The sequence below is a fragment of the Trichosurus vulpecula genome, chromosome 8, assembly GCF_011100635.1.
Source record: "Trichosurus vulpecula isolate mTriVul1 chromosome 8, mTriVul1.pri, whole genome shotgun sequence".
Classification (NCBI taxonomy): Eukaryota; Metazoa; Chordata; class Mammalia; order Diprotodontia; family Phalangeridae; genus Trichosurus; species Trichosurus vulpecula.
This window is the reverse complement of record NC_050580.1, coordinates 138,362,363-138,387,044: the sequence shown is the minus strand read 5'-3', so window position 1 is coordinate 138,387,044 and position 24,682 is coordinate 138,362,363. Positions and strand designations below refer to the sequence as shown.

Below are 24,682 nucleotides of genomic sequence, written 5' to 3'. Positions count from 1 at the left end.
ATACATGTATACATGTACATTTATACATATAAATAAGTTGTTATAAACACACATATATAAATTGTTTATATATCTTGGATATTAAAACCTTATCAGAGAAATTTGGTACGAAGAATTTTTTTTCCCATTTGACATTTTCCTTCTTATCCTAGATGTGTTAAAATCTGTGCAGAAGCTTTTCAGTTTTTGGTAATCAAAAGTTATTTATTTTATTTTTTGTTTGGCCACTATCTCTTCTTTGGTTAAGAATGCATCTCCTACTCATAGCTGTGAGAGGTATATGATCTTTTTCTCTTCTAATTTTTTTAATATTAAAATTGTTAACGGTAAGGGTGCATGTCCTTTTAGAATGTGTTGTGGAGTGTGGTATAAGATGTTGGTCTAAGCCTGATTTCTACCAGACTGCTTGCTAGTGTTTCTGATCATTTTTATCAAATAGGAAGTTTTTCCCTAGACAATTTATGTTTTTCACTTTATCAAATGCTGGGCTGTTGAATTCTATTGTTTCTTGACTAATGCCAGATGACTGTTGCCTTATAATGTAGTTTGAAATCTGTAAATGCTATTCCTTTTTTATCCTTACTTCTTTTCATTGTTTCCCTCTATATTCTAGATCTTTTGTTTTTCCAAATGAATTTTGTTAATATTCTATCAAGTTCTGTAAAATAAAACCTCATTCTCTTTCACTGCTGTAGCAACTCTAGTGACAGAGTAGATATTACTTTTTCACTTCAGAGTTGAAACCCATATCAGAAATCATTAGGTCTAACTCTTACACATTATAGGTAAAGAAATTGAAAGATAGCAGATTTGTAGTTAGAGCACCTGAGTTTGAATCTCATCTATGAAGAATGACTTAAAATGCAGAATGAGGTGTATATTTTTTTCGACATGGTCAATGGGGAGGTTTATTTTATGTGACTGTGCCTTTTTGTTATGATGATTTTTGTTTTTTACTTTTTCAATGGAGGAAATGAGTGGGAGGAAGAGAAACAAAATGCTTGTAAAAATAATAAAAGAATAGGGAAAAAAGAAACTACATTACCTGAAATAAGTAAGCTCACTTCTTTGGGGCTCAGTTACATCATCTTTTTTTCCAGGACAAATATGCTAAGTTAATTAAAACAATACCCATATATTGGATTCAAGGCTCTTTCCCCTCTTAATCACTATCCTCTGCCCTCTCCAGCTTGTCAGTGTTTTTTTTTTCAATGTGGGAATTTGTCTTGTTTGACTTCATATTTGTAACAAGGGTTTTGATTTTTCCTTTTTCTTTCCTTTTCTTTTTTTTTTAGTTTAAATTATTTATTTAATATTTTTAGTTTTCAGCATTAATTTTCACAACAGTTTGAATTACAAAATTTCTCCTCCTTTCTACCCTCCCCCCCCCCATTCCAAGATGGCATGTATTCTGATTGCCCCATTCCCCAGTCAGCCCACCCTTCTGTCACTCCACTCCCCCCCACCCATATCCTTTTCCCTTACTTTCTTGTAGGGCAAGATAGATGTTTATGCCCCATTGCCTGTATAGCTTATTTCCTAGTTGCATGCAAAAATTTATTTTTCTGAACATCTTTTAAAACTTTGAGTTCCAAATTCTCTCCCCTTTTCCCTCCCCACTCACCCTCCCTAAGACGGCAAGCAATTCAACATAGGTTACATGTGTATCATTATCTAAAACCCTTCCACAATACTCATGTTGTGAAAGACTAACTATATTTTATTCCTTCCTATCCAATCCCCCTTTATCCAATTTTCTCCCTTGACCCTGTCCCTTTTCAAAGGTGTTCGCTTTTGATTACCTCCTGCCCCTATCTGCCCTCCCTTCTATTGTCCCCACTTTTTATCTCCTTCCTCTTTCTTTCCTGTGGGGTAAGATACCCAATTGAGTGTGTATGTTATTCCCTCCTCAGGTCAAATCCGATGAGAGCCAGATTCACTCATTCCCTGCCACCTGCCCCCTCTTGTCTCTCAACAGAATTGCTATTTCTTGCCACTTTTACACAAGATAATTTACCCCATTATTTCTCTCCCTTTCTCCCTCTCTCAATATATTCCTCTCTCATCCCTTAGTTTGATTTTGTCTTTTTAGATATCATCCCTTCATATTCAACTCACCGTGTGCCCTCTGTCTATATATATATATATGTGTGTATATATGCATATATACACACACACATATACATATATGTGTGTGTATGTATACACACACACACACACACATATATATATGTATGTATGTATATGTATATTCCCTTCACCTACCGTAATACTGAGATCTCATGAATTATACACATCATCTTTCCATGTAGGAATGTAAACAAACAGTTCAACTTTAGTAAGTCCCTTGTGATTTCTCTTTCTTTTTTACCTTTTCATGCTTCTCTTGATTCTTGTGTTTGAAAGTCAAATTTTCTATTTGGCTCTGGTCTTTTCACTGAGAAAGCCTGAAAGTCCTCTATTTTATTGAAAATCCATATTTTGCCTTGGAGCATGATACTCAGTTTTGCTGGGTAGATGATTCTTGGTTTTAGTCCTAGCTCCTCTGACCTCCAGAATATCATATTCCAAGCCCTTTGATCCCTTAATGTAGAAGCTGCTAGATCTTGTGTTATTCTGATTGTGTTTCCACAATCCTCAAATTGTTTCTTTCTGGCTCCTTGCAATATTTTCTCCTTGATCTGGGAGCTCTGGAATTTGGCAACAATATTCCTAGGAGTTTTCTTTTTGGGATCTTTTTCAGAAGGCAATTGGTGGATTCTTTCAATTTCTATTTTACCTTTTGGCTCTAGAATATCAGGGCAGTTCTCCTTGATAATTTCTTGAAAGATGATATCTAGGGTCTTTTTTGATAATGGCTTTCAGGTAGTCCAATAATTTTTAAATTATCTCTCCTGGATCTATTTTCCAGGTCAGTGGTTTTTCCAATGAGATATTTCACATTGTCTTCCATTTTTTCATTCCCTTGGTTCTGTTTTATAATATCTTGATTTCTCATCAAGTCACTAGCTTCCACTTGCTCCAATCTAATTTTTAAGGTAGTATTTTCTTCAGTGGTCTTTTGGATCTACTTTTCCATTTGGCTAATTCTGCCTTTCAAGGCATTCTTCTCCTCATTGACTTTTTGGAGCTCTTTTGACATTTGAGTTAGTCTATTTTTTAAGGTGTTATTTTTTTCAGCATTTTTTGGGTCTCCTTTAGCCAGTCATTGACTTGTTTTCCATGGTTTTCTCACATCATCCTCATTTCTCTTCCTAATTTTTCCTCTACTTCTCTAACTTGCTTTTCCAAATCCTTTTTGAGTTCTTCCATGGCCTGAGACCAGTTCATGTTTTTCTTGGAGGCTTTGGATGTAGGCTCTTTGACTTTGTTGACTTCTTCTGGCTGTATGTTTTGGTCTTCTTTGTCACCAAAGAAAGATTCCAAAGTCTGAGTCTGAATATGAGTGTGTTTTCGTTGCCTGGCCATGTTCCTGGCCAACTACTTGACCCTTGGGCTTTTTGTTTGGGGTATGACTGCTTGTAGAGTAGAGAGCACTTTGTCCCAAGTTTGAGGGGCTGTGCTGCTATTTTCAGAGCTACTTCTATATGGCAAGCTCTGGCACAAGCTCTCCCCCAAGAACTGCCAACCAGGATTGCAGCCCTGATCCAGGCAGGGCAAAGCAGGCTTTTCACTCCTTCTCTGATCCATCACTTAATTCCTCGCACCAGGTGGGCCTGGGGCCAGAAGCAACTGCAGCTGTAGCTCTGGAAGTAGCCCCAGAGCTGCCCCACCTCAGCTGCCCCCTGGGGCAGTGGCCCATCAAGAACTCCTTTCACTCTGCCCCAGAAGCTTTTCCCACTAACCTTCTCTGTTGTCTTTGCTGTTTGTGGGTTGAGAAGTCTGGTAACTGCCACAGCACACTGATTCAGGGCACTATGCCTGTTCTGCCCAGCTCCTGGTCTGGTTTAACCTGGCGTGGCCCATGCTGGGCTCTGCTCTGCTCCCAGCTCCATGTGATAGACCCTTCCCAGTGACCATCCAGGCTGCCCTGGGCTGGAGCCCTGCTTCCCTTTGCTATTTCCTGAGTTCTACAGTTATAGAATTTTTTCAGAGCCATTTTTTAGGTGTTTGGAGGGACCTGGCCTGGAGCTTAAGCAAGTCCCTGCTTTCCAGCCACCATCTTGGCTCCACCCCACCCCCCGCCCCCAAAATGATCTCTTCTTAATAAAGCCACACTGAAACTTTGCAGACAACACTTCTCTTTTTTAAATGTTTAATCCCCATCTCTTTAATGATCTCTCTGTAACAACAATGTTACTAGCAACTGCTGTGGAGGTGTAAGACCAACAACACCAGCACACAGGAGGGCTGCTAGCACAAGTTCTTTAATCTGCTTTTCTAAGGAAAGCAACTTTAAGGGGTTTAAAATCTCACTTTAATTAAACATACATATATCATTCACTTAGTTCAGGGGAAAATGTTAGCACCCTGAACTTCAGAGAAAACACAAACAGAAATTACAAGCAGAAATTACATAAACAGAGCAAATAACACAAATCAGCAGACAAGGCTTCTGTCTGTCCATAGTAATACATACATAATTACCAGAGAGAAAAGAACCAACATCTGGATTTCCAAAACTGGGGAGGCTCCTTAATAGCTACCCAGAGTCTCCTCTGGCCAAATCATAGGAACAATCTTCCAATGAGGGAGCCCCCAAAACTATATGCTAACCTCAGAGTATATATACACTTCTTCAGGGTCAGCCTACAGAGGGCATCACAACCATGTGACTTAAACTCATGTGACTTAGACTTCCTTGTGACTTAAACAGGTCATCAAAGACTTGATTAATCAAAGACTCTTGATTCAAACAAAAGCAAGTCTCAGTCAAAGGCACTTGATTACCTTAGGGCTGAGAAGAACTAGAACTACAAAAGAAAAATGAGTGAAACAAAAAGTCCCACTTTGCTTGCCATTATACTCTCCTAGAATTTCTCCCCATCTAGCTCACCGTTTTTCTTTTCTAGATTTTCTTTTTTCAAAAATTGTGACAATATTTGACATTCTCCAGTCTTGTGGTAGCTATCCTTTGTCATTCAGCAATCACATCTGACAGGACTTTCAATATCGATAATATTGTTCATCTAAGCTAAGTAACTTGAATTCCTTGAAGGCAGTTAGGTGTTGTCTATCTTCTTGCTTTACTTGGGTATTGACTATTTGTTAGTCTTGTGTGTCATGTAAAAAACAGGGATTCAGAGCTGTTTCCTAACTCCAAATTCCCAAGGAAAATTAAAAAATATTTTTTATTTAAATTTCACTCATTTTATTAAATCTTTTTCCTGCTTCTTCTAATGGCCATTGTCCAATTTCTTTTTTGAATAGTTAGCATGGCTACATGCCTGTGGCAGCAATGCATACATAGGATATTCTGAGTCAAAAATTTTCTCTCATATACTCTGTTTAACCTTTAACTTAAAAGCTCATACTTAGTGGCAGATGCCTGGCTCAGATGCCCATATGGCTTGGAATCCAGCAGAGAGAGTTGGCTTACCTTAAAGGGCAAGAACCATTTTGGGTGACATAAAATAAAACTTTAACCTATAAGCCAGTTGAAGGTTTTGATGTATGTCATCTTGGCCATTAGCCCCTCCAACTGGGTGATGTGGCGACATGTCTATCTGCAAAATTACTATAGAAAACTATTTAAAGCATAAAGCTTTTTATAGTTTATTTCCTTCCAACACCTTCCTTAGGTAGATTTGCTCCAGGGGAAACAGTGTGACACATATTAAAAATAATGAAATATAGTTCTGATACCAAATACAATTCTGAGTGACAATCTCTAAAATGAAATTTAGAGATAAGAGGAAACTACCTTGCTACTATATATTTTCAATTTTTGAGACTTTATGCCCTTTTATGCTAGTTTGTTACTCTTTTCTTATGTTAGTTGTGAAAATGGCATTGGGCAATAGCTTTACCATTTTATTTCCTTGAATTAAAAAAAGTACTTATTTTTGTGTTTTGATATTTTAGACATTAAACAGGCTTTTTTTATCCTGTGGCTATGGAATTAAAGTGTTTATGTTACAACATAGAAACCTGTATAAGTCACAGTGTCTTACTGTGGTCGCACGTTTTTATCTTCTGAAAATTTTAGCCTAATAAAAGCTAAAATTTTAATACACAAGCCTGATTTCCAATGCCATCTCCTACAGTGAATGATCTAAACCTTTCCCCTCTCTTCATTCTCCTGGTGGCATCCAAACCTACATTCATAAGGATTTTAAAGAATTAGAGTCGTCACCTGGACTGGAGAAAGGCAAATGATATCCTAGTTTTCAAAAAAGGAATTAGAGTAAACTCTTCAGAATAGTGCAGTAAGATTGGCTTTTTCTGGCAAAATTTGGAAAGCATCATTAAAGGAGTGGTTACTGAACTCGAAAAGGGATCACAGAGAGCCAATATGGCTTCATCAAAAGCAGATCATGCCAGACTACTCTTACTTCCTTTTTTTTGACAAAATTTTTGACAAAATTACTCGACTAGTTGATGAGGAGGATATAAATGCAGCTTGCTTATCTTTTGTCCAAACATTTGGCAAGTCTCTCCTGCTATTCTTATGGATAAGATACAATGATGTGGGCTAAGGGTAGTACAAATTAAGTGGCTTGCTAACTGATTGAATGGAAACTGACTGGGTAGAAAGAACAATTATTAATAGTTTGATGTCAACATTAATTAATCAGTAAGCACTTATTAAGTGCCTACCATGTGCCAGGCACTGTGTTAAGTGCTGGGGATAGAAAGAAAGGCAAAAGACAATCCCTGTCTTCAAGAAGCTCACAATCTAACTTGGAAAGAAGTCTCTTGTGGACTGTCCCAGGGACCTGTGCTTTGTCCTGTGCTGTTTAATATTTTTATTAATGACTTGGATAAAGAACAAATGGCATATTTATCTACTTTGCAGATGACATAAAGTAGTAAAGGATAATTAACACTCTCAAAGGGAAATGAATGAAAAAGATCTTGATTGTAGAAGACTGGGCCAAATCTAATAAGGTCATGTTTAATGGTAATAAAGGAGAAATCTTATACTTGGGTTCCAAAATACAAATTCAGAAGTACAAAATGGGGGAGGCAAACCCAGATAGCTTGTTATTGAAATTAGATCTGAGAGTTTTAGCTAACTATATAAACCATCATTTAGTGGGAAAAAAATGCTAACCCCGGAAGTCCTGGGTTTTAATTCTGGCTCTGTTATTTATTATCTATGTCCTTGGGCAGGTCACTTAAACACTTAGTTTTCTCTTCTCTCAAATGGGAGTGTTAGACTAGATGACCTCTGAAGTCCCTTCAAGCTTTAAATAATTTATGATGCTACAGTCATAAGAAGAGTGTGATGGGCAGTGAAGAAAGAAAATGTAAACTTAAGCTTTATTCAGAGAAGAATAGTGTCTAAGGCTAGGTACATTTAGTCTTGTTTTTTAAAATAATATTTTATTTTTTCCCAATTACATGTCAAAACAATTTTTAACATTTTTTTAAAAACAGTTTTGAGTTCCAAATTCTATCCCTCCCCTGCCCCCTCTCTGATATGGTAAGCCATCTGATATAGGTTATACATATGCAATTATGCAAGACATTTCTATATTAGGCATTTTGTACAAGAAGACTTGAACAAGAACAAAGAAAAATGAAAGAAAGTGAAAAATAGTCAGATAATACCAATTCTTTCTCTGGAGGCAGATAACATGTTCCCTCATTGATTATCTGGAGAATGTGAATAGAAAGACAACCAGGATGATTGTAGAAACTAGGGTTGTAGAGAAGGGCAGAGCCAAGGTGGTGGATGGAAAGCAGGGACTGGACTAAAGCTCTCCCCCAGGACCCTCCAAACACCTATAAAAATGGCTCTGAACAAATTCTAGAACTGCAGAACCCACAAAATAGCAGAGGGAAGCAGGACTCCAGCCCAGGAGAGGCTGGATGGTTGCTGGGTAAGGTCTATCGCACCATGCTGGGAGCAGAGCGGAGCAGAGCCCAGCGTGGGCCATGCCCGGACCAAGCAGACTGGGAGCCAGGCAGGCAGAACAGGCCATAGTGCCCTGAATCAGTGTGCTGTGGCAGTTACCAGACTTCTCAACCCACAAACAGCAAAGACAACAGAGAAGGTTAATTGGAAAAACTGCGGGGACAGAGTGAAAGGAGTTCTTGGTGGGCCACTGCCCCAGGGGTTTGCGGAGGTGGGGCAGCTCTGAGGCTGCTTCCAGAGTTACAGCTGCAGTTGCTTCTGGCCCCAGGCCCACCTGGTGGGAGGAATTAAGTAGTGGATCAGAGAAGGAGTGCAGAGCCTGCTTAGATCTGAGTTGTGGTCATGGTTGGTGGTTCTTGGGAGAGGAGGATGGCTGGTGTGGGAGAGCTTGCTGTGTAGAAATAGCTTTGAAAATAGCAGCACAGCCCCTCAAGCTTGGGACAAAGTACTCTCTACTCTACAAGCAGTTATACCTCAAACAAAAAGCCCAAGGGTCAAGTAGTTGGCCAGGAACATGGCCAGGCAATGAAAACACACTCATATTCAGACTCAGACTTTGGAATCTTTCTTTGGTGACAAAGAAGACCAAAACATACAGCCAGAAGAAGTCAACAAAGTCAAAGAGCCTACATCCAAAGCCTCCAAGAAAAACATGAACTGGTCTCAGGCCATGGAAGAACTCAAAAAGGATTTGGAAAAGCAAGTTAGAGAAGTAGAGGAAAAATTAGGAAGAGAAATGAGAATGATGTGAGAAAACCGTGAAAAACAAGTGAATGACTGGCTAAAGGAGACCCAAAAAATGCTGAAGAAAATAACACCTTGAAAAATAGACTAACTTAAATGTCAAAAGAGCTCCAAAAAGTCAATGAGGAGAAGAATGCCTTGAAAGGCAGAATTAGCCAAATGGAAAAGTAGATCCAAAAGACCACTGAAGAAAATGCTACCTTAAAAATTAGATTGGAGCAAGTGGAAGCTAGTGACTTGATGAGAAATCAAGATATTATAAAACAGAACCAAAGGAATGAAAAAGATCCCAAAAAGAAAACTGCTAGAAATATTGTCGCCAAATTCCAGAGCTCCCAGGTCAAGAAGAAAATACTGCAAGCAGCCAGAAGAAAACAATTTGAGTATTGTGGAAACACAATCAGGATAATACAAGATCTGGCAGCTTCTACATTAAAGGAACAAAGGGCTTGGAATATGATATTCCGGAGGTCAAAGGAGCTAGGATTAAAACTAAGAATCACCTACCCAGCAAAACTGGACTTTCAATAAAATAGAGGACTTTCAAGCTTTCTCAGTGAAAAGACCAGAGCTGAATAGAAAATCTGACTTTCAAACACAAGAATCAAGAGAAGCATGAAAAGGTAAACAAGAAAGAGAAATCATAAGGGACTTACTAAAGTGGAACTGTTTTCTTTACATTCCTACATGGAAAGATGATGTGTGTAATTCATGAGACCTCAGTATTAGGGTAGCTGAAGGGAATATACATACATACACACACACACACACACACACACACACACACATAGAGGGTGCAGGGTGAGTTGAATATGAAGGGATGATATCTAAAAAATAAAATCAAATTAATGGATGAGAGAGGAATATATTGAGAGAGGGAGAAAGGGAGAGATAGAATGGGGTAACTTATCTTACATAAAAGTGGCAAGAAAAAGCAGTTCTGTAGGAAGGGAAGAGGGGGCAGGTGAGGGGGAATGAATGAATCTTGCTCTCATCGGATTTGACCTGAGGAGGGGATAACGTACACACTCAATTGGTTATTTTACCCCACAGGGAAGAAAGAGGAAGGAGATAAAAAAGGGGCAATGATAGAAGGGAGGGCATCAGGGGGAGGAAGTAATTAAAAACAAACACTTTTGAAAAGGGACAGGGTCAAGGGAGAAAATTGAATAAAGGGGGATAGGAGAGGAAGGAGCAAAATATAGTTAGTCTTCCATGACATGAGTATTGTGGAAGGGTTTTGCATAATGATACACATGTGGCCTATGTTGAATTACTTGCCTTCTTAGGGAGGGTGGGTGGGGAGGTAAGAGGGGAGACAATTTGGAACTCAAAGTTTTAAAAGAAGATGTTTAAAAAAAGGTTTTGCATGCAACTAGGAAATAAGATATACAGGCAATGGGGTATAGAAATCTATCTTGCCCTACGAGAAAGGAAGGGAAAAGGGGATGGGGGGAGTGGAGTGACAGAAAGGAGGGCTGACTGGGGAATGGGGCAATCAGAATATATGCCATCTTGGAATGGGGGGAGGGTAGAAACGGGGAGAAAATTTGCAATTCAAACTCTTGTGGAAATCAATGCTGAAAACTAAAAATGTTAAATAAATAAATAATAATTTGAAATGAAATCAAATAAAAAGATAGAATCAGAAAAAAAAGAAACTAGAGTTGTTTAGCCTGGAAAAGAGAAGAGTTAGTAGGAAAAGTTGTCATGTGGAAGAAGTATTAGACTTTTTCAGCTTCTCCCCCAATGGGTGAAAACTGCAAGGGCATGTATAGACCTGATTTAAGGACAAAACTTCCTTAACAATGAGGGCTGTCCAAAAATGTAATGGGTTGCATTGAGAGACAGTTACCAGTCACTAAGGAGAACCTACTACCTCTTAAAGTCCAGAGGTCTTTAAGTAAAAACTGGGTGTGTAGAGTGATATAAGGTGAATTAGTCTCTAGGTTTCCTTCCAACTGTGAGATGTTGTCATTCATTCATTAAGAAATTTGAGGTTGTTCAGATTTGTGTTTCCTCAATTTACTGCCCCCATTTCTCAAAACTTGACAGCATCACTACTTATTCTCTTCCCCCTCCCACTTTGTCTCCTCTTGACAGTCACAGAAGAGGCTATGTCATCCTTCACAGTTAAATCCTCTCTCTGTGCATAAGATCCTATCTCCTACCTCCTTCAAGACTTTATTCCAGTTGTTGTTCGTCTCTTTCGTGCATCTGCAACCTCTCCATCTCCACTGCCCCTTTTCCATGGGCCTTCAAATATGTTCATCTTTCCACAATACTAAGTAAGTCATTTTCCTGTGATGCTTTTATCCAGTCCTTTTAGTATCTAATCTCTCCTCCCTCTCTCAAACTTCCTGTGCCTGTCTCCTGTGTTCCTGTGTCCTGAGACATTCGGTGCCTCTACTTTATTTCTTTATCTTGAAATTTAGCTTCAGCCCACCACTTTCTTTTAAGTTTTTGTTGTTCACTCATTTCTGTCGTGTCCGACTATTTATGACCACATTTGGAGTGTCTTGGCAGAGTTACTGGGGTGGTTTGCCATTTCCTTCTCCAATTCATTTTACAGATGAGGAAACTGAGGCAAACAGGAACTTGTCCAGGGTCACTCAGCAAGTATTTGAGACTGGATTTGAACTCAGGTCTTCCTGACTCTAAGCCTGGAGCTCTATCTACTGTGCCACCTAGAAATACTAACCAAAGATCTCAACACTGACTTGCTTCTAGGAGATAATATAAACCCCAAGTCCACTGGACATTTAAAGTTCTTCGTGGTCTGGCACCAGCCTACCTTTCTAGATGTATTTCGCACCACTCTTCTTTCTGACCTCTGCTTTCTAGCCACACTGACCTACTTGAGACTGTGCCTTATTACAGGCTATCCTCTATGCCTGGAATGTCTATCCTCTTCCTCTTCCTCTTAGAATCTCAATTGGCATTTTCAGTGTATGTTGTATCCCGCCCACCCACTCCATTCCATTAGCATACAAGGCATGAAAAGCAGAGGCTATTTTTTAAATGTGCCTTTGAATTTTCAATATTCACATAACTCAAAGTCTTGCTAACAGTAGTTGCTTAATAAAGTGTGGCGGTGGTGATTGGATTTAGTAGCTTTTTTGCAATGTTCATCTTTCTTTACTTGTTTGTAGCAGTTGACACATTTGACTGCTCTATCCAACTGGATTTTTTCTCCTTCCTTAGCTTCAAGGGAACTCTACTTTCTTGGTTTTCCTCCTACCTATGTAGCTATTCTTTTCTTTGTCTTCTTTACCAGCACCACTTGTCAACTCCTTCAGTTGGGATTTCCCCATTCAGTCTTTGACCCTCTTTTCTATCTTCATTCTCTCTCAATAATCTCATTCATTCCCACAGCCATATCTATGCAGGCAGCTTTGAAATATCAATATCCAGCTTTGACTTCTCTTCTGAGGTGCAGACCCACATGTCCAACTACTTAAAGTACACATCTAAGTTGGATGTTCCATCAGCATTGCTTGGACATTATCTTTTCCCCAAACCTGTTCCTCCTTATTTCTGCAGCGTGGCTACTGTCTAACACGTCATGTTGCTAGTGGCAGTCTTCTAGTTTTCCATATTCTAAACTTTGGGGCTATCTTAAGAATCGTCTGTCTTCCACATCTATCCAGCCATTTATCAGTTCTCTTGGTTTTATGTTCACAAAGTCTTTCACATCCATTCTAGCCTGCCATAAATCTAGCACCAGCCAACCTTTCCTATCTTACTTCATGATATTCCTTTCCATAACTGTATGCTCTAGCCAAACTGGACTGTAACACTTTGGCACAACCCTGTAATTTTCCATCTTCATGCATCTGTTTACACTGTCTTTCTATACTTGGAGTATTTTCCCTACCTTTCTTCATCTGCTGAATTTCTACCAAAAATTTAAAGCTCAGTTTGAATGTCACCTTTTATTTAAAATATTCCTTTACCCATCTATAGGTAACAACCTCCTCCTTCTGTGCTGCTCTAATGTTGTTCTCATGCATTGCTCTATTGCATAGTTATCTCCATTTATCTCATCTTTAGAATGTAAGCTTCACCAAGGCAGGAATCAATCATATTTTTATCTAAATGGATCTTTCCCAGAATGTGCCATAATGCTTCTCCATGTAGTAGATGTTTAATTAAAATGAGCCTAATGGTGAATTTCTTAGGAAATGTTCGAATTATGGCCATTTGTGTTTCTTAAATTAAAGAAATGAGAGCAAGTTACATATTTTTTATATTTTCACCCATTTGGGGAGGTAGATAATTAAGAAATGAACTCATATTTGGCCTGTGACTAGCCTGGTGTCAAAAATAACTGCCATTTCTTTCTTAATGAAGGGAAATTTTGAAAAATAATGCCATACTTTTTTTTTCAAGTAAATTCAGTGTGTCTTATTTCTCCCTGTGTGCAGGAATCTTAAATGAGAGGAGGATTCATTCTTTTATTTAGAGTTTTCAAACATTTTAAAAGAGTCATGAAATGCTATTGCCAGTTTTATCATTAAGATAAACATTATAATGTTGAACCCACTTTGGCATTCTAACATTTATGTAGTACTGCTAATTGGCTTAATTTTCCTATCACCTGACTTGACCCTGCTTAAATTTCCAGTATAATATTTGCTCTGTGCTGCTGCCATATCAGCACTGTGATCTTGGCAGCAAATGGAGAAATTTCTAATGTCATCCATTGCTGGCAGGGAAATCTAACTTGCATTTTTTTCTTTTTAGGCTGCCTAGAAAATAAAACACATCAATTTGGAATTTCCACACAATTTTTACCCCCTTAACCTTAAGCCTCTCTAATCTGGCTTCGGTCCCTAGCATTCTACTCCACCTGTTAATAACTAAACACAGTAAAATATAGTACTCTGCCTTCATTCTCTTTCACTTCCCTGCAATATCAGACACTGCTGACCATTTCCTCTGTCTGGAAATTCTCATTTGGCTTCATAACACTACACACCCCTGGCTCCTCTCCTACTTCAATAACTGATCTTTTCTCTCTCCTTTGCCGACTCCTCTTTTTACTTCTACACCACAGCCAGAGGTCTCTTCCAAAGGTCTGTCCTTAGCCTTCTGCCTTTTTTTCTTTCCCTTCCTTCCTTTTCCTACCAATCAGTCGATTAGCATGCATTTCTTAAATGGCCGCTGTGTGCCAGCCACCAGGCTAGTTTGCTGGGAACATAAAAGAAAAAAAAATCTTTGCCTTCAAGGAGTTTACATTTTATTAAGGGATACGCCATGTGTATGTGTCTGTTTGTATGCAAGTATTCATGTATGTATGCATGTATATATACACATAAAAATATATTAAAATATATATGTTGCTGGGGGTGGGGTGCACTACTGCTGCCTAAAGGGGTGAGCAAAGCTCTGATGTAGAATGAAGTGCTAGGGATTCTAAGAGGCGTAGATGAGGAGGTAGTGCATTCTAGATATGGGGGACAGCCAATGAGAATACAGGGTGATGGGAGAAGGAGGGTCCTGTGTGAAGAACAGCAAGAATGCCATCTTGGTTAAACTGGATGGAGTATGGGAGGTTGAATAATGTGAAATCAAACTGGAAAGGTAGACTGGAGCCAGGTTGTGAAGGACTCCCAATGCCAACAAAGGAGTTAATATTTGATCCCAGAGTTAATATATGGTACCATTCTTTAGTAGTAAGGGAGTGACATAGGCAGAAAACCCATTTCCTTCCCTCTCTTCATTCCATGTTCAGGTACACTTTCCATGTCTCAAACTTATTTAAAAAAGGAATGGGAACTAAAAATGGACTTGATCTTAGGTTATTTGCATTCCTATCTGTTTTTAACCTTGAATTTTTTTTAATGGGCTAGTTTAGATTTCTGTATCTTCAATAATGGAATAGTTTTTTTTTTTTTTACTGGTCATAAGAGTTGTTTAGACTGGTATGGAGTTGTTAAGACTTGTGAGTATGGGGATAGCTTAGAACATGTTACTGAACATTGGCCCCACCTGTTAGTTCCCTCACAGGATGCTGGTGCCGGGTAGATTGGCTCAATTTAGCATGTCTACTATGTACAAAGCATTTGGTACCTAGGAAGATAAAAAATGTAAATAAAATGCTGCTCTTGCCCCAGAGGAGCTTGTAATCTAATAGACATTTCCTTTTAAAAATATTTCCATGTATGGAGAAACATTAGTAATTGCTTTAAATGTCTTACTCTAAAGAACTCTGAAGAACCACCCTGGGTTATGGTTAATTTAACTAGTTAACTGAAATCAAGTCCAATTCTCATCTTTTTATATTAACTTCATGTTATTCTTTGACTTTTAAAAAAATATTTAAAAACCTCAAAGTTTATCAAAGATGACTTCTCCTTTGTTTCAACAATCTGGCTAGCAGCTTCTGTGGGGGTGTAAGATCCACCCACAGCCAGCACCCAGAAAGCTGCCAACAGCACAGGTTCTTTTGATCTGCTTAACTAAGGAAAGCAAGGTGAAGGGGTTGACAAGCTCACTTTAATTAAGCATACAAATATCAGTCACTTAGTTCAGGGGAAAAATCCAGCACACTGAACTTCAGAGCAAAATACAAACAAATCACAAACATCAACAGACAGACCTAATACAATTCATAGTTACCAACATCTAGGTTCAGCCCGGGAGCTCAGAACAAGGGCTGTCCCAGAGTCATGCGCCACCACTGCTGTAGGGAGGAGCTCCAAGGAAGAGGAGGCCAACCCCTAGTTTTATATCTTTTTCAGCATCAAGGGTGAGTCACACAGGGGTGACTCACCCACGTGACCTAGAATCGTCACAAAGAGGCGACTTAAACCCATGTGGTCTAAGAGCCTCTGCTCTCCCAGACGTGTAAACTAGGCCCTCCCTGGAGGTAGCCCCACCTTGGGCCCCACCTTAGTTGCCAATCCACACCCACTAAGGTTTCACACCTAATAGGTTTGGGCCTGGGGCTTAGCACCTAGTAAGGCTCAATGAATTACTCAAAGGGAACAAAAGCCAAACTATTCAAGGGCACTTGTTGAACTAAGTGCTAAGGAGCCCATTTTGCTTACCAACACATCCATGTAATTTGAAAATCTGATATGTTGATATTTAGAATTTTAGCAAAATGATCTGCTTTCTTATTTTCTTAACATCATATATTTTATGAATTTATATGACTGCATTTGAGCTCTTTTTTAGATGTATAAATGTATTTGGGGGTATTAAATTTTGGTCTAACTTTCTCAGACTCACCTATTCAATCTTTTGTTTGACATTACATTTAAAAATAATATTTTGTAATTTATTAACAGGTATACAACATGTTTCAACACCACAGCCTGGGAATTAAAGTTAATATTCAAGTCACCAAGCTTGTGCTTCTTCGAAACCGCCCTGTAAGTTTTCACAGACACTTCACATATTATAGAATACTTCTAACGTTTGAAAAATAAGCTTTATGTGCGGTGTCAGGTATTTAAGAGGATCACTTCAGGGAAACCCTGCACTGATGTCTCATTTTGGCTTAGAGGTGACCCTTGGTTCTCAAAAACTACTTGTAAAGTTCAGGTCCGGTAGGGCCTACCAAAACTGTACTGGCAGTAGCCTATTTCTGTTGTTCAAGGCCTAGCTAGCTGAGTTGAGTAGCATACACAGAGCATTGGCTACCAGATGAAGACCTTTTTGACAATGGTGACTCATGAAACCACAAAAAAAATAATAAAATGGATCTCAATTTTGTATAGCTTACCCATGACTAACCCAGACCTTGAGTTAGGAAGTTGTAAATTCATATCCTGCTTCAGATACTTAAGAGCTGTGTGACCCTAGGAAGTATATTTAATCTCTTTGAACTCCAGTTTCTTCATCTGTAAATGAGGGACTGTTCTCAATGGTATCTAAGGTCCATTCCAGCTTTAAATCTTTGATCCTGTGATTCTTTGAGTTTTGGAGGGATAGAGAAATGCGGATTATAAGAATAAAAACAACATGGCAGATAAAATAATCATTTATTGGATTACCTACAAGCACTGATAGCTAACACTTATGTAGTACTTATTATTTGCCAGGTACTATGCTAAGTGTTTCATAATTATTAACTCATTTGATCTCCCCAACAATCCTGGAAGACATTTTACAAATAAGGAAACTGAGGCAGACAGAAGTTAAGTGAATTACCCAACATCACACAGCTAATAGTGTCTGAGGACAGATTTGAATTCAGGTCTTTTTGACTCCTGGTCTAGCACCCTATCCACTGCATCATCCAGCTTTCACTACCAGCCTTTTAGGTCATCAGATGAAGTGTTATTTAATATGACAGTAGCATACAGGTTGGTTATGATTTGGGGAAGAAAAAGCAAGACCAGTTAGGAAATTTTTGCAGTGGTCTAGGCCTATTTTTTTTTTGGAAACTAGGACATACCACTAAGCATAAAAAATATGATATTCTAGGTATCCTATCTTCTATCTACTAATTCAATTGTAGAATTTTACAAGTTAAGAAGTTCTGACACTTTGGTAGTTTAAAATGAGACAGCTGTTGGGTGTGGCTTGGATTATATGGCCTTTGGGTTCTCTTCCAATATTAAGATTCTATGCTATGATCCCTTATCAGATACGTTGGAGACACAATTCTGGGTCAGGTACGTTTGATGTACTTATTTACATGGCTTCTGAAACACCTTCCAACTCTAAAAGTCTGTGACCGTTGTTTAAAAAAAAAGGAATGGTTTTGTTTTGCTACCTGTATGAACTTAGGCAAGTCACTTATCCTCTACTGACTTGAACTTTCTCATCTGTACAATGAGCTAGTTAAACATGATGATATCTGAGGCCCCTTTTAGCTCTAAACCACACTATGATCCTGCAACTTCCAACTGAAGGAAGTGGATGAATAGATAAATATTTAAATTCTCAAATGGGAGTAGAGCTCACAGGTTCTTTTCAAAGAAGCAAATGAAGATGTTGCCAGAGCTGATTTCAAAGGCAAGGAAAACATAATTTTGTGGGTAATTGGGCATCTTATCTTGCGGTGCCCAGGACGAGCATAAGCAAACAGCTAATCATAGAGATAACTACAACTTATGTGCCAACAGCTTAATTTCAGAGGATAAAGGGTAAAAAAATCTTACCAATCCTATTAACATCCAAATTGTCCTTTTGATATTTGTTGACTTCATTGTGAAGGTTGGGGCAGGGGAGATGTGTTAGAAAACTATGTTGGAAAACATGGTTTAGGATCCAGAAATAAAAAAGGTCAGTGGTGTTTGAGCCACTCAGAAGCTTTACATCATGAATATTGTAACTGTATCACACTGTACATCGTGAAATTATTCTTCAAGAAGAGAGTCAACATGTATAGTTTGTGTACCAAATGATAAATAAAAATGAGATTTATTATGGCAAGTGATGAGAAATAACTGGTTTCCAATGCATACATTTCAGAGTCATGTATTTATGCAGGTCATATCAGTCAAAATTTAAGAGAAAGTGTCAAAAATCAACACAGAATTAAAACAAAAGGTAAGATGAGAAGGCACTGACTATGAATACAACAGCTTCAATCTGAACTGTTTAAATAAAATGCTTCCTCCAAAAAATTGGAAATGGACAAAATGGAAACATCTACCCTGAAGATGACGTTGGATCTAGGTCCCCTCAATGAGAAACATGGTAATTTAAAAGACTAATCTCTCCATCCATAAAAAAAAACCTAACGTGGATGAAAAATGCATCTTGCTCAGATTATAGTATTCAGATGGACTTTTTGGTCAAGTTTATCTATTAATATATTAAAATCAAATATGTGCTGAACATAAAAAATGAGCTGAGCTCAGAACTGAATAAAAGGAGATTAACCTGGATCTCATTTGGAAAATTACACAGTGCCTTCATTGATTCTAAGCTGTGCAGTATAGCAAAAGTCCATCTTTTTAACAATGATAGTGTTCTCATGATGCTACACAGTTGTAAATTATGGAACAGCACAATCAAGAATTTAAATTAAAGGTAACCCAAAGGAAAATGAAGTATGTATGGTGGATTTTTGTACATTAGTGTTTAATCATCAACAATAACTTTTGAATAAAAAAAGTGATGTTAAGGTCCTCACCTAATAGCATGTATGAATAGAAAAAGACGTAAGCCAGTTATATCACATGTCAAGGATAACACATGAACAAAATACGTATTCCACTAGCATCCTCAAAATCACAAAGAACCAGATGGAGATCTTCACATTAGATAGATCCTCTTTAGAAGATTTATGTTAGGTGATGGATGAGAAACACCCAGGATCAAAAGGTGTGTACATACTGTGAACTGTGTCAGATGGGGAAGTATTGACACCAGTGAGATTGGGGATCCATCTAAACAACAAAATGTTTAAGAGCATAGTCTGTTTTAAGAGCAGGACTGTTTAATCCCACCCTCCTAGTCTCAAAGGGACAATTGTGTGTCCTGAAGACAAAGCGGAGGTGAAGCTTATTCTTCTACCAGATTCTCCATTCAGAATATTATTAAAATCTTACCTTTTCCCCTTCTTTCCTTCCTATACCAATCTCTCAAGGTCTTCCCTGTGGTATGTATCTCAGTGGTATAGTCCCCTTGTATTGAGAAAACACCTGGGTTCCACTTGACTTTAGGATTTAGCCATTTTATGGGTATTAGAGTGAGCAAATTAAGGTGGAATATGATGTATTAGTAATACAAAGAGGCAGGCACAGATGTCATATAAATTGAATTGTGTTTGGCATCACATTATTTTTTTCTGCTTGGGAAAGGAAAGATATTCTTTAGCAATATAGTTTTTATTTACCATCTTAGAAATATGGCTGCTAAACATTTCTTTGGGACATTCTTTAAAATTCATTCCATTTAGGTTTAAGGTATTGGGTCTTTATTTGTGGACAAAACGTTAAGTAAAGGCATTCCAATAAGCTGCATTGTCATGACTTTTACAGTAGTCTATAAGTTAATGAACTCTGGGGATATAGCCTTAACCTATGATTTTTTTTGAGGAGGAGAGAGTATGAGGAATTCCTATATGAAGAAATTTCCTATACTAATTCAGGTCAGCACCTTCTCTGCAATTTATAATCTAGGAGTTACCTAGAACACTTTGGGATTAAGTGACTTGCCTAGAGTTCCATAGCCTGTATTTGTCACGGAAAGGAGTTAAGGCTGGGTCTTCCTGGCTCCCAAGGACATCAGTGGTGTCAAATGCAAATGAAAATAGAACACTATGACCATATATTGACTCAGAAACCCACAAATTAGTATCATCTATTAGTATTGGATTTTTATTTATTTTCTTAAACATTTCCCAATCACATTTTAGTCTGGTTCTTGGCTGCACTCTGGAGTGTTAGCTTGTGAATTTGACAATTCTTCACTACATTATGCTGTCTCTCTGAATGAATTGAATGAACTCTGACTTGCCTAGCTATTTTCTTATTTAATTATCCTCCCTCCCCTTTTTCTCCTCAGGCTAAGTTGTCCATTGGACACCATGGAGAAAGATCCTTGGAGAGTTTCTGTCACTGGCAAAATGAGGAATACGGAGGAGCAAAGTATCTTGGTAATAACCAGGTTCCTGGTGGAAAGGATGACACCCCCCCAGTGGATGCTGCTGTTTTTGTTACTAGGTAGTATAGATTTTATTTAGTTGATATGAAAGAGAAGTAAACTTCTTGTACACATTTAAAATATTCAATTTTGTGTATTTAAGAGTTTTTATAGTTCTCAAAGAAAATTTATAGTTCAAAATGAGGCTTGGTAAGGATTTAGATCAAATTTGAAGCTACTTGTCAGTTGATTTAGGCCCAATAGCTGAAGTAAAGATGTACCAACATAACTTTACAATTTTACATATGATATTTGCTATAACAGTGTTTGGTAATACAGATTTTGTAGAGACATGTCAGAACTATCTGGTTTTAAATATGGCCAGGTATATATCTTTTCTGTGTACTTCTCTTGAAATGCTATGTAAATTTAAGCTATTATTATTTAAATAGATGACATCAGATCAACATTCCACCTACCTTTTAGATACTACTTAAACTTCCTATGTATACTCTTAGAATGAAGAAACTGATTAAATGAGCTCGTCGTGTGTCTGGGTCACAGAATTGGAGCATACCTTCCTTAATTTGAGAGATTCTTCAGTTGTAGAAAGTAGAACTCAAAAATTGTCTTTTGAAAATTGGTTTAAGCAATATTTGATGTAGTTTACGCATCCCCTTTCCTCCTTTATTTTCAAAGCCTGTTGGAGAAAAGCCTCTTTTTAAAATCATTAGCAATAATTAGCAATAATGTCTATGAGAGATTCACTTCATTGCTGCTCGAAAGCATTCAATTTGCAAAGTATACAAATGTTTTCTTTCTAATTGAATTTATCTACTTGACTAAACTATGTCTAAATATTTAAAAATGATAGATAATAGTAAAAAAAACCCTCTAGATCTCTGGAGTAACTTTTAGTTGTGCAATATTCTTTCTCAAATCAGGCACAGCTTTTTTTGTCCTGACTAGGCATCCACCACAGTGTTGTATACCAAGTAGGCACATGATTGATGTTTCTGGAATTGTGTTGAATTTATTAAGGAGACATTGAAAGATGGGGAATATAAAGATAAGACATCATAAGCTAAAAATGTACCCTTAGGTCTCAAGACTATAAAAGCAATAATAGTCAGATTTAGTTGTTTGGAATTGGGAAATACATATATATATATATGTGAAATATATATATATATATATATATAATATAACACAATATATAAGCTATAAGATATTAAATCAAAATATATTTGAGTATGTGTATTTAAATATATCTGTATTATGTACATATATGGAGATATATGAAGATATATGAATGTATTTATATGAAGTATATACACATATATTATATATTTACATATATACATTGATATTTAAATAAATATATATTACACATTGACTGTGTATGTATGTATTTATATATGTGTATATTTATGCGTGTGTGTATACATACACATACACGCACACAAACACATACATGCACACACATAATCCTGGCTTTGCAGCCTGTAACTTCAAAGGCACTTCAAAGTCTTTCACAATCTGGCTCTTTCTAGCCTTACCTAACATTATTCACTTTTAGCTACTTTACTGCCAAATCAGGCTCCTCTTTGTGCTTAGAAACACAAACAGTACCTCCTGCCTCTCTGCCCTAACTCACACTGTTCTTTGTGCCTAGAAAGTCCTCCATTCTTCCTCATATTCTACAACCCAATTCTAATGCTGCTTCCCTCTCCCACCCCTTGGAGGGAAGCTCTCACTAAGTCCTCTATTTGGTAATGATCTTCCCCCTCAGATTTTATATAGTACTTCATTTTGTAAATATCCCTTTCTATTAATGGATTGTCATTCTTTTGAGGTTGTGTTTGACTTTTGAAAACAGAAAGAAGCTAAGAGCCAACTGATGAAAAAGATGAGGGATCAAGATGGGCAATATACTTTTTTATAAAAAATAGAGTGACTTGTAAAAAGGTGACTTTTCTTGTGTGTCATATGCTGCCTGAATACACCTTCAAAAATCAGATTTCAAAAGAAATATCTTGGGCAACAGTAGTGTCTTTGGAATGCATATATAGATTCCCAAGATCACTTTGATAATATTTCTTTGGATTTTATATATTTTGATGTATTTGTTTTAAAGCCATCTCATTACCTTACAATCCTGTCTTATGCTATTTTCTTCTTAGTAACGTTCCCTTTCTCTGTTGAGTTGACAAAATTATTGTGAATGGACTTGCTGGGAATATTCAGGAAGCACTGTCACCAGAACAAGAGCTAACAAAGCTCAGCCCTGTTCAGGAGTCATCATCAGACATGAAATCATCTTCAGGCATTGGTTTGGGGTTTTTTTAATAGTTTCCTTAACACATTGGTAATATTTTGTCTAAAAATGCCTCCTTCTAATTGAAGCATATGGGGTAAGGTCATTTTAGAATACTGTGGTGCTTTGTGTTGGTATTCGTTAAAGAAGAGACTAAAGGGTCCAAGGTCTGGAAAAGGCAGCGTTTCTTCAGCTGTAAGGGAAAGGGTGGACCGTTTCTACATCTTTGTAGTGACTATGTCTAATACTGTTGGAAAAATTTTAAATTTCTATCTAGTCTTTCCTGGCTCTCCTTATGCATCAGTCTTTCCTTCTTTGATTTCATTCATTCAGCATTTATTAACTGCTTATTATGTGCCAGGCAAAAAGCATTAGTTATATAAATTAAGATTTTTTTTTAAATGAACCTTTTTGGAGAGTGAAGAGAAAAGGTTGGGGCAAATCAGGTAGCTCCACCTATGAATCTTTGTCAAGCATCACGTTAAAGACGTCAATGTTGTACAGTGGAACGAGCACTGGATTTGGAGTCAGGAATTTAAATTCAGCCTTAGATATTTACTCACTTTGGGATCCTACCAAATCCCTTAACTTAAAGCTTAAGCTTTCTCATCTGTAAAATGGGGATAACAATACGTAACATTTATATAGCCCTGACTATGTGCCAGGCACTGTGCTAGGTGCTTCCCAATTCTTATCTCATTTGACCCACACAACAACCCTGGGAAGTAGGTGCTATTATTATCCACATTTTATAGAGAAGGAGACTGAGGCAAACAGAAACTAAGTGACTTGCCCAGGGTCACACAGAGAGTAGGTGTCTGAGGCAAATTTGAACTCAGGTCTCACTGACTCCAGAATAATGGTCTACCAGGGGTGGGAACAATGTGCCACGTAGCTGGCCCAGTTTGTTGTGAAGATAAAATGAGATATTGGTAAAGTGCTTTAAAAACCTGATAATACTATATAAATGCTAGCTATGGTAACATTGTAAATGTGGTAGGATTCAGTAATGTGAATATAACTTTTGAGGGTCTCACACGGGCAAAACGATGATTGTGTACTGTTGGAGGGCTGCAGCTACTCAGGTAGTGATAATGATAGGCATAAAGAACGTATCATTTTGCGAAAAAATTGGGTATGAAAATAATTCTGTTCTTTAAAAAGTGATTGAATTTTTCCAGGGTAATCTTATGTTACCCACGTATCTAGTTGTATGCTCCACAAAGCAGACTGTGTTTAGAGTGAATTGTTGCCTTGAGGGTCCTGAATCCTATTACTAGCCAACTATATAATCCTGACTTTGACTATATAATCCTGGATGCTCACCAGCCTTGACAGATGGACCAGCAACAGAGGATATGAACATGACATCATGTCCAGCCAAAGCAGGCGAGCCAGAAAAAGCAGGAGCTGGGCTTACACAAGTTACAGCTGTGTAGAACACCAGAAACCGCCCCTGGAGGGACTAGGTTGTTTGGGAATGTTGCAGCATAGAGGGCTGCAACTGTAAAGGAGAGTCAGGACCTTTCACTATCCTTCTCTCCATCCTGCTCTCTCCTCATTAGGTAATTCTTACCTCTGGCTCAATAACCATTGCGCACAAACTAGGAAGCAGTCATTTTCCTACCAACCCCTCCATTTCTAGTCGATGCCATAATGACAAAGCAATACAAATGCTGGGGCAAAATCTTGTAAGGATAATGAAAAAGAAGACAGACCTGTCATGTGACTCTCTGTATACATCCATTTGTTCCCTGCTCTCCTTCTGCTCCTAGTTTAACTCCAGATGCTGCTCAGTAAATTACACACACACACACACACACACACACACACACACACATGTACATATTTGGTTCTTTAATGCAGCATTGATTTATATTTTCTCAGTTGAGTTGATATATGAAAGCACTTGGCAAATCTTAGAGCTATTATTATGATAACAATGATCATTCTCATCATTATAGCTTTGTGTGTAGTGGGTACCCAGCATAGATCTGCTGAGGACCATTGCTAGTTCTGTCAGGTTTCTGAAAATTGGTGAGGAG

The 24,682-nt window shown here is 37.8% G+C and overlaps 1 protein-coding gene across 1 annotated transcript in view; it reads left to right on the top strand.

Moving 5' to 3' along the window:
* The window catches only part of ADAMTS17 (ADAM metallopeptidase with thrombospondin type 1 motif 17), a 506,671-nt gene that overhangs the window by 98,153 nt on the left and 383,836 nt on the right, over positions 1–24,682 (top strand). The window contains exons 5-6 of the mRNA XM_036736388.1: positions 16,066–16,149; positions 20,243–20,400. Of these exons, the coding sequence (XP_036592283.1) occupies positions 16,066–16,149; positions 20,243–20,400 (242 nt within the window). The remainder of the gene's footprint in view (positions 1–16,065; positions 16,150–20,242; positions 20,401–24,682) is intronic.